Source organism: Oncorhynchus keta, chromosome 2, assembly GCF_023373465.1.
Source record: "Oncorhynchus keta strain PuntledgeMale-10-30-2019 chromosome 2, Oket_V2, whole genome shotgun sequence".
Classification (NCBI taxonomy): Eukaryota; Metazoa; Chordata; class Actinopteri; order Salmoniformes; family Salmonidae; genus Oncorhynchus; species Oncorhynchus keta.
The window spans coordinates 74,715,088-74,726,037 of NC_068422.1; the positions used below are offsets into that span (position 1 = coordinate 74,715,088).

A 10,950-nucleotide genomic window follows, 5' to 3' on the forward strand; every position below is an offset into this window, starting at 1 on the left:
CTGAAAAACATCCCCACAATATGATGCTGCCATCACCATGCTTCACCGTAGGGATGGTGCTACAGTAGGTTTTCTCCAGACGTGAAGCTTGGCATTTAGGCCAAAGAGTTCAATCTTGGTTTCATCAAACCAGAGAATATTGTTCCTCATGGTCTTGGCAAACTCCAAGCGGGCTGTCATGTGTCTTTTACTAAGGAGTGTTTTTTCTGTCTGGCCACTCTACCATAAAGGCCTGATTGGTGGAGTGCTGCAGCGATGGTTGTCCTTCTGCTGCGGCGAAGGTTCTCCCATTTCCACAGAGGAACTCTAGAGCTCTGTCATAGTGACCATCGGGTTCTTGGTCACCTCCCTCACCAGTGCCCTTCTCCCCCGATTGCTCAGTTTGGCTGGGCGGCCCACTCTAGGAAGAGTCTTGGTGGTTCCAAACTTCTTCCATTTAAGAATGACGTAGGCCACTGTGTTCTTGGGGACATTCAATGTTGCAGACATTTTTTGGTACCCTTCCCCATATCTGTGCTTCGACACAATCCTGTCTCGGAGCTCTACGGACAATTCATTCAACCTCATGGCTTGGTTTTTTCTCTGACATGCACTATCAACTGTGGGACCTTATATAGACAAGTATGTGCCTTTCCAAATCATGTCCAGTCAATTGAATTTACCACAGGTGGACTCCAATCAAGTTGTAGAAACATCTCAAGGATGATCAATTGAAACAGGATGCACATGAGATCAATTTCGAATCTCATAGCAAAGGGTCAGAATACTTATGTAAATAAAGTATTTTTTATAAATGTGCAACAATTTCTAAAAACTTGTTTTCGCTTTGTTATTATGGGTATATTGTGTGTAGATTGCTGAGGATTTGTTTTAGTTTTATCCTTTTTAGAATAAGACTGTAAAGTAACAACATGTGGAAAAAGTCAAGTGGTCTGAATATTTTCCGAAGGGACTGTATAAGCCTAGACTGCGATGGGAAGCGAGGCAAGAGTATCTGTCACCACTATTTAATATACTCTTAGTTACATTCATGTTTGGTCTTTTCTGTGGCCTTTACTCAGCAGGTGTCTTTCAAAACGTTATCTAACCACACTCAAAAGACAACAAGAGGACGACTACAATGACTAATTGTATACCAAACAAATGTGAAAATGTCAAGGTCTACAACAGGTCACGTTTTGTGTGTGCGTTATAGATAGAGCTCTAATTTTGGAAGCCGCAAAACCGTCCAGAAGGGGGGAACTGTCCATTACGCTGTCGTGCTGAAATTATTATAGTGATGAGTAGTTGGGATTGTGTTGTTAAACATTTAGTCTATGTACAGTATATGATATGACATCGATATGAAAACCCTTAGACCTGGGATGTTTTGCTGTTGGTGTAGGCTGTATGATAGGCTTACATTTCCCTCATGGTAATTAGCCAGCAGTCACAACTACACCAACAGTACCTCATTATTAAAGTCTACTGATTCCCTTCCTGGAAGTGAATATGTTGTAATCATCAGTGTGTGACATTAATGTGAGATTAGTTGTATAACTATTACCATGTTACATTTAGGCATATAGTGGTGATATTTTCCGCGTCGTCCTGACTCGTGTCCTCCTCCCCCACCCCCACCACATCACCACCCCCACCTTCCACTCAGTATTCATAAATACTGAGGCGCCTTGTGCTTTGAGTGAGAGGTATATAGGTATATCATAGCAGCTACCGCAGCAGTGGACTGCCTTACTTATTCTCACTAAAACATATCAATTAAAGGACTTTGACATGTATTCAAACAAGATTGACGGGCCGCGCAGAGGAAGGTCTTTCGACTCTATGAGTTCTTCATTGCACACTTGTTACGAGGAAAAGCAACTGAATAATGAGGTAAGTTATATTTATATTGTAAGTAAATAATAACTGTCTAAACTAAACGGGAAAAAAATTCATGGAACAATACAAATGGACAGTTATTTTACGTTGAATTGTGACTTGTATTTAGGTGTCATTAATAACATTTTGACAAATGATTGTATAATCAAACATGAAGCATTTTACTTTTGACTTCAATTATCTCAATTATCACACATAAAGGATTTACTTTTGTTGCGCCAATCTGTAATCTTACTCTAAACTTCATTAGTTAATTTATTTTCTGTTCTAATCAGAGTTTTCGCCTCCCCTCTTGGTTCGGTTTAGCTAGCTCTCTTAGGTGTGCCATAAGCCACCTAAATCTGGAGACAAATGAGATGCGTAGCCTACGTAATACAATAAGGAGGTCATTGTAATATCAATTCAAGTGAAATAAAGGAGCTCGCAGTCATAACTTTTCAGAATGCTTACGCCTCAGATCTTCGCGGACATCAGACTAGGTAAAATAAAGTTATTGGTCTGCGTTCACAACGAGCCACTGCATCTTGATTTAGGCATATCATTGACATATACACTAAAACCACGCACGTAAATGATAAGCATTTGCAAGTTTGTGTGCAATATGTTGATTTTAATTGTATTTCCTGTCAGTAAATGTACATTTAATTTAGATTAATTAGCCTATTCCAAAAATGCTTCAAATATTCTGATGATCGACATAGACTGGCCCCAAAAGACATGGGGCATCAACTGATATCAAACCGACAAAAATAAACTATTTGAACGCCTAAAGATGATAAAAGAATACGTCCAGGATATGTTACCTTGATGGATTTATTGCTGCGCTGAAAGTAACCATCTATAATCCCGAGTTGGATTTGGATTGGAGAGCGCTATCATTCGTCACCAAATGCGATTACTGCAGCAGATCTCTTCACAATGAGACAGACACAACTCAGCATTGACAAAATAAATGTTGCCTACCAGAAAATAATGCGGCAGTTTAACGCTTCCAATCTATAGGCTAATTAAGTATGTGGCAAATATTTAGACCTAACAATATTAGTCTAATTGATGATTTTATTAGTTTGTCCCTATACTTTATTTGCAGTCAGTTTTAAAGTTGCGACTGCGCGCAGCCAAGTGTTGTCGCTGTCCAGTGCTGAAATCTCGAAGTAGCCTGATTAGGCTGAGTATTCAGTTTGCGTTCAGCTGCAGTGAATGCTGTGATTGTTTACGCTTACTTTACACTTTGGGGGCTTTGGTTGTGTAAATATATTGTTTGATTTAGTTGCCTTTTCTTTGTGAGGCAAGCAAACTCTTGTTCAAATACGGTTATTACGCACAGGATATTGAACAAATCCATATGACTATCAGTCCATCTAAAACGCAGCTTGTCCTTTCAAACAAATTGTCATCGGAGGTGATGTGATTTTCCAAAACAATTACCTTCCTGTTCAGCCTTTATAAATGGTGTATCATAGCCCAAAACACTGCTAAATCCTTACTTTCTACAAAAAAAGGCCTAGCCAGCTCCGAGGTTGGTTTTTCATAAATATTTTCCCTCTTTTCCCAACAGATGAAAAAATGTACATTCAGCAAGATCGACAAGAACAAGGACAACAAGAGTTCATCTTGGGAGAATGGTCGGTCTTTAGAAAAGGGTCGCACGGCCATTGCCTTCTCGCTCAAGAATGAAGTTGGCGGGCTAGTTAAGGCACTAAAACTTTTTCAAGTAAGGTTGAATATTTTAAAGTAGGCTATCACATACCAAACGGTTGATGGTAGATACCAGTGTTGGGAAGTAGTGAACTACATGTAGTTCCACTAGTAATTTAACTGCATTTTGCAGTAGTTTGGTGATAGTTGACCACAAATCAAATCTTGGTAGTGTTTTCAGTACTTTTTGGTGCATGTGGCGGTGTAGCTAAGTACTGGAACTACATACTATTTTTTTTTGTTGCAAAAAATAAAACATGAGTGAAGTAGGAAATAATTTCCTTAATTTTTCAGCATTGGACTTGCCTAATTCTCACTTGAAACATAGTTTTTGTGTCTAATATGCCAAATTACACATTCTGATAACATCTGACTCCAAAGTGATCTGTTCATGCAACTTGTAGTCTATGACATTTCAAATGTTGATATGATCATTTATCAAAAAGTAGTTTGGATGTAGTAACTTTAGTCAATTAAACTATATTTTCCTTAAGGGTAGTTTTAGTGTAGATTAACTTCCTCCAGTGTGAAGTAATTTGTAGCTTTTTAACTACTTTTTCAGAGTAACTTCCCCAACACTGGTAGAGACATTATCATGTACATCAACATAAATTACATAACTTTAAATGTCTTGTTATTATAATCATCACCAGGAGAACCACGTCAACCTTGTTCACATCGAGTCCCGAAAATCGAGGCGGCGTGGCTCAGAGTTTGAGATCTTTGTTGACTGTGACAGCAGCCACGAGCAACTCAAGGAGCTCACTGAGCTGCTACATAAGCACGCCGCCAACGTAGTTGATATGGACCATGACCAACCTGACAATTCCAGCCTGCCTGAAGAAGGTAGGCCTAGCTGCTACTTTTGAAATTATTTCAGAGTTCCTAAAGTCTAGCCGGGTAGGCCTATTACCTATTACCAGACTAATTACCGCTGTGTGTAGCGAAAGAGAGACTTTCAGATTGTTGTATGAGGTTACTAAAGGGTCAGTGCTTCTGGAATCCTTGGGACGCCCCTACTCCAAAACCTAATCTTAACCCCTACCCTTACCCGAACCATAACCATATCCCTTACCTATCCATAACCCCAACCCTTACCTTAACCATTTTAGATATAAACTTCAGGGGGATAAGGATGTCCCAAGGATCCCGGATAGCTCTGGACATGACTAAAATCTACTGTAGAGACCATCTCAGATCATCCCATGTTTTTTTTCAGACACTGAAGATATTCCCTGGTTCCCAAAGACAATCTCGGACCTGGACATGTGTGCTAACCGTGTCTTGATGTATGGCTTAGACCTGGATGCTGATCACCCAGTAGGCATAGCTTCTAAAATGCTCTGGTCAATTATGTTCCATTCTAGTTGCAAGCCTGTCTGAACATAGATATCCTATAACTCCTTTTGTAATTGTAGACCTTTTATTGGAGAGAAATAACACTGTTGGAAAGACAGGGAAGACAGAGAAGACAGGGAATATAGGGAAGATAGGGGGAGTCAAAGGGCAGTGGGCCTGATTTGAATTCATGCTGACTCTGGTATACATGTGTGCCAGGTTCAGCGGCTTAGACCACCATAGGCCATGAGATAATATAATAATATAATTCATAATATAGGATCTCTATGTCACAGACTCTCACTGACATACTGAAACAGGAGGCAAACTTGTGACAATGGTATAACTATCAAAGCCAGTTAGAACTACACTGACTGTATTAGAGTGGCAGATGGAGGATTAGACTAATACTTCTATTGTGATAAGCGGAACACTTACGGAATAGCCACTCAGTAAGTCAGTGCATGAGTTGCTGTCACACCTCAATTACTTATCTTTTCTTTCTGCAGGGCTTCAAGGACAACGTCTATCGCAAAAGAAGGAAACACTTCGCTGATCTTGCCATGAGCTACAAACAGTAGGTCATATTATTATGCTATGTGAGATCTGGTTTGGAAAGCTATGACACTATGTGTATTTAATACTTCAATATCCTAATGCACACAGGTATAGCTAGACATTTCCACTGTATTAAGAAAAAGGTAACCTTTATTTAACTACAAATTCTTATTTACAATGATGGCCTACAGCATCATTGTAGCACTACTCTCTTTCATTATCTTTCTTTCTCTCTCTTTCTCCCTCTCTTTTAGTGGGGAACCGATTCCGCATATTGAGTTCACAGAGGAGGAGGTGAAGACCTGGGGTGTGGTCTATCGGGAGCTCAATAAGCTGTATCCATCCCATGCTTGCCGGGAGTACCTGAAGAACCTGCCACTGCTCTCCAAGCACTGTGACTGCAGGGAGGACAACATCCCCCAACTGGAAGATGTGTCACACTTCCTCAGAGGTGAGACAGTCAGAGTCTGCCGCTGTACATGACACCACACAGTCTCATTCAGTCTGATGCTCAGGTTTATCAGCATAATGAAGACTATTGGAAAATGTGTGGATTAAGGGGTATCAAATTAGATGTTGTTGAATGCTTTGTGGCCTTTTACATGAGTAAAAGCTATGTGCGTCTTCCATCAGAACGCACAGGCTTTATCATTCGGCCCGTGGCAGGTTACCTCTCCCCACGAGACTTTCTGGCAGGTTTGGCTTTCCGGGTTTTCCACTGCACTCAGTATGTTCGCCACAGCTCTGACCCGCTCTACACACCTGAGCCGTAAGTACCCCTTGACACGTTACATTAATAAGGAGAAGTTGGTCTTTTCATTGTTGAACACATCCATCTGATGTTGAGTATATTAGTGTGATGTTCATAGTCACATAAACATAGCAGTATGTCACCATACCAAAAATCATCATAAAGGATCATAGAGTATCATTTCATATAAAGAGTCTGTATTTGATTGAACAAGCCTGGTCTGTCACATCCCTAAGCAAACTTAACTCTTCTGGCTGATTGCAACTCAAAAGGACATTATCCACAGCTACATAATCATTTAAATCAAATCCCATTTTATTGGTCACATACACATGGTTAGCAGATGTTATTGTGAGTGTAGTGAACTGCTTGTGCTGCTAGTTCTGACAGTGCAGCAATATCCAAGAAGTAATATCTAACAATTCCATATCAAATACCTAATGGAATACGGAACGGAATGGAACAAGAATATATAAATATGGATGAGCAATGACAGAGAGGCATAGGCTAAGATGGAATAGATAGTATAGAATACCGCATATACATATGAGATGAGTAATGCAAGACATGTAAACATTATTAAAGTGTTATTATTAAAGTGACTAGTGTTCCATTTATTAGAGCGGCCACTGATTTCAAGCCTGTATGTAGGCAGCAGCCTCTCTGTGCTAGTGATGGCTGTTTAACAGTGTTATGGCCCTGAGATAGAAGCTGTTTTTTAGTCTCTTGGTCCCAGCATTGATGCACCTGTACTGATCTCGCCTTCTGGATGATAGCGGGGGGAACAGGCAGTGGCTCGGGTGGTTGTTGTCCTTGATGATCTTTTTGGTGTCCTGTGGGGCAGGCAGGTAGTTTGCCCCCGGTGATGTTTGTGCAGACCGCATTACCTTCTGGAGAGCCCTGCAGTTGTGGGCGGTGCAGTTGCCGTGCCAGGTGGTGATACAGCCCGACAGGAGGCTTGCAATTGTGCATCTGTAAAAGTTTGTGAGGTTTTTAGGTGACAAGACAAATTTCTTCAGCCTCCTGAGGTTGAAGAGGCACTGTTTTGCCTTCTTCGCCACACTGTCTGCGTGAGTAGACCATTTCAGTTTGTCAGTGATGTGTATGCCGAGGAACTTATACATTTCCACCTTCTCCACTACTGTCCTGTTGATGTGGATAGGGGGATGCTCCCTCTGCTGTTTCCTGAAGTCCACGATTCATTGATTGTTTCAAAAATCAAATGGAAGAATACTTGGTTACACTGTCACAAAGTTGCACATATCTGCCCACAAGCTTAACAATCCACACACTGTATGTATGTGTGTGTTTATGTGTGCATTACAGAGACACATGTCATGAGCTTTTGGGTCATGTCCCTCTGCTGGCGGAGCCTAGTTTTGCCCAGTTCTCCCAGGAGATAGGTCTGGCCTCTCTGGGGGCCTCAGATGAGTCTGTCCAGACGCTGGCCACCGTAAGTGCTGTTTCCATGATACCAATATCCAAACACCGTGCTTGAATTGAACTGTTTTTTTGTCTAACTGATATATTTAAACATTGTTGTCTTTCTGTGTTTTTGTTTTACAGTGTTACTTTTTCACAGTAGAGTTTGGCCTGTGTAAACAGGAGGGAAAGATGAGAGCCTACGGCGCAGGACTTCTCTCCTCTATCAGTGAGCTTAAGGTAAAAGCATTTAATATTCATATTCAAACACCATTTAAAGCGTAAAAATACCATCCGATGCAAAGAAAGAATCCTAAGATACTTTTTTTCCCTCATACAGCATGCACTCTCTGGCAATGCAAAGATCATGCCCTTTGACCCCAAAGTCACCTGCAAGCAGGAGTGCATTATCACGGCATTCCAAGATGTCTACTTTGTGTCAGAGAGCTTTGAAGAGGCCAAAGTCAAGATGAGGTAGGTTGTTCATTACGTTTTATTCTTGGCTGTTCTGTGGGAAAATAAACTGTTAATGGGCTAATAAACTCTTCTTTCACCTTTTCAAACCTGGGCTGTGTTATGTTTTGCATCATCTGTTCTTATGCACACAGAGAGTTTGCCAAGACCATCAAGCGTCCGTTTACAGTGAGGTACAACCCGTACACCCACAGTGTGGACGTGCTGAAGGACACATCCAGTATCAACAGCATGGTGGAGGATCTGAGACATGAACTGGACATCGTGGGCGACGCCCTACAGCGCCTTAACAAACACTACGCTGTCTGACCTGCCTGCCTGGCCCTCATACTTGACAAGGGTTGCAAAATTCTGGTAACTTTCCCAACATTTACAGGTAGTCCAGAAATCCCGGTTGGAGGATTCACAGAATCAGGAGGGAATAAGCAAGATATCTGATATCCTCCAACCAGGATTTTTGGAAAACATGGGAATTTTTGGAAATGTTAAAACCATATACCTGACTCAGCCCTGTACAGCTGTCTGTAGTTGTCTACCACCTGATCCTAACCAAGCAGCTCACTGCTTTAATCCTACTCACTGATATCCCCAAACAGCCTTTTACCTGCAAAATAAATGATATCTCTTAAAATTCAAACTTTATATTCTCTTCATGAAATTATTAACCAGTAGTTTACTTTGAAATTCAATACTTTTTTCAGTTTGTCATTTGAATAATGATATTGACTAAGAATGATTAGAATGTGACCGAAATGGACCTTTCCTTGGCTCTTGCTTATAATTACTAATATTCTCTTGTTTTTTATATACTGTATTTCTTTTCTATTGAAAGTTCTATGTTAATGCAACAGGAGTCTTATAGATATTGTATTGTGCTCTATTGGCATACACCGTTTCAATAAATGTGTGAATGTGCTAGTGTGGATGTAAAGTTACATGCTTGTGTGTATAGTGATTGACAGTCTGTGTAGATGTATTATCACATTGCACAAAGCATAGAAATATGGTAGTATTATAAGATTGTGTGTGTGTGTGTGTGTGTGTGTGTGTGTGTGTGTGTGTGTGTGTGTGTGTGTGTGTGTGTGTGTGTGTGTGTGTGTGTGTGTGTGTGTGTGTGTGTGTGTGTGTGTGTGTGTGTACCTTATCAGCCTTCTGCTGCTGTTGACCACCAGTGGTCTATTTTGCATAAGATGTTCAAGGAAGGGATTTATGTGCATGTATTAGTGTTTGGATGATGATATGAATGTACTTCTATTGAAAAATCTATAATTTGTGTAAATAGATCCCTGGTAAACCAATCGTTGCATTGGGAAGTGTGTGTCTGCATTCTGGGTGTCTAGTTATAAGAAAACATTTACAGTAGTTGCTTTGTTCTGTTTTTCATCTCATTAAATGTACTCCATGTTCACACACTGTGTTATGCTAAAATTATAATGATTGCTAATAATTACTAACCATCATAATTCAAATGTCCTTAGCAAACACTTAAAAAGCTAGCCACATCCAGCTAGCCACATCCAGTTAGCCACATTCAGGAGGATATACTGTATGTAAAAGCAACATGTAATGAGGATGTTTCATGAGCTGAACAAAAATATCTCAGAAATGTTCCATACACACAAAGCTTATTTCTCTCAAATTAGTTTTACATCCCTTTTAGTGAGCATTTTTCATTTGCCATGTTAATCCATCCAACTGACTGGTGTGGCATATCAACAAGTTGATTAAACATCACGGTCATTAACAGGTGCGCCTTGTGCTGGGGACAATAAAAGGCCACTCTAAAATGTTCCATTTTGTCACTGCCACTAACGTCCCTTTAAAGAATTTGGCAATAAGTCCAACCGGCCTCACAACCGCAGACCACGTAACCACGTGTAACCACGCCATGTTGGCGACGGGGTTATGGAATGGGCAGGCATAAGCTACGGACAATGAACACAATTGCATTTTATCGATTGCAATTTGAATGCACAGAGATACCGTGATGAGATCCTGAGGCCCATTGTCATGCCATTCATCCACCGCCATCACCTCATGTTTCAGCATGATAAGGCACAGCCCCATGTCACAAGGATCTGTACACAATTCCTGGAAGCTGAAAATGTCCCAGTTCTTCCATGACCTGTGTACTCACCAGACATGTCACCCATTGAGCATGTTTGGGATGCTCTGGATTGACATGTACAACAGCGTGTTCCAGTTCCGCCAATATCCAGCAACTTCGCACAGCAATTGAAGAGGATTGGGACAACATTCCACAGGCCACAATCAACAGCCTGATCAACTCTATGCAAAGGACATGTGCCGCGATGCATGAGGCAAATGGTGGTCACACCAGATACTGACTGGTTTTCTGATCCACGCCCCTACCTTTTTTTGTAAGGTATCTGTGACCAACAGATGCATATCTATATTCCCAGTCAGGTGAAATCCATAGATTAGGGCCTGGTTTATTTAAATTGACTGATTTCCTTATATGAACTGTTACTCAGTAAAATATTTGTACCTTCAAAGTGAGCTAAAAAAAATGTCTCAAGCAACACAGTTAGATTGAGATTGTTTTACAGAAGACGCTCACCGGCTGCAATAAAAATCTATGGCCAGTAGGGGGAGGGATTGCATAACTTTTTTGAAAAATAGTAACTCTCACAGATGGCAGGAGAGATCAACCTTGTTTAAGGCCTAGTAGCATTTGTGCAATGAATTGTTTTTCAAAGTTATGACGAGCCTACAATTGGCATTACACAGAACAGGCACTATATGCATTAATTGCCTATGGAGTATTTGTTCTCAAGACACACCCCACACATTGGGGTATTGATTAT

General features: G+C 40.7%; 1 protein-coding gene across 1 annotated transcript; it reads left to right on the top strand.

The window, feature by feature from the left end:
• The first annotated feature begins 1,699 nt into the window (after positions 1-1,699).
• On the top strand, positions 1,700-9,527 carry LOC118360071 (tryptophan 5-hydroxylase 1-like). Its single transcript, XM_035739156.2, has 11 exons — positions 1,700-1,875; positions 3,440-3,595; positions 4,233-4,425; positions 4,799-4,899; positions 5,427-5,494; positions 5,730-5,926; positions 6,109-6,244; positions 7,553-7,679; positions 7,793-7,888; positions 7,989-8,122; positions 8,257-9,527. The coding sequence occupies exons 1-11, from the start codon at positions 1,774-1,776 to the stop codon at positions 8,429-8,431; spliced, it is 1,485 nt and encodes a 494-aa protein (XP_035595049.1). The 5' UTR covers positions 1,700-1,773; the 3' UTR covers positions 8,432-9,527.
• Positions 9,528-10,950: the final 1,423 nt, after the last annotated feature.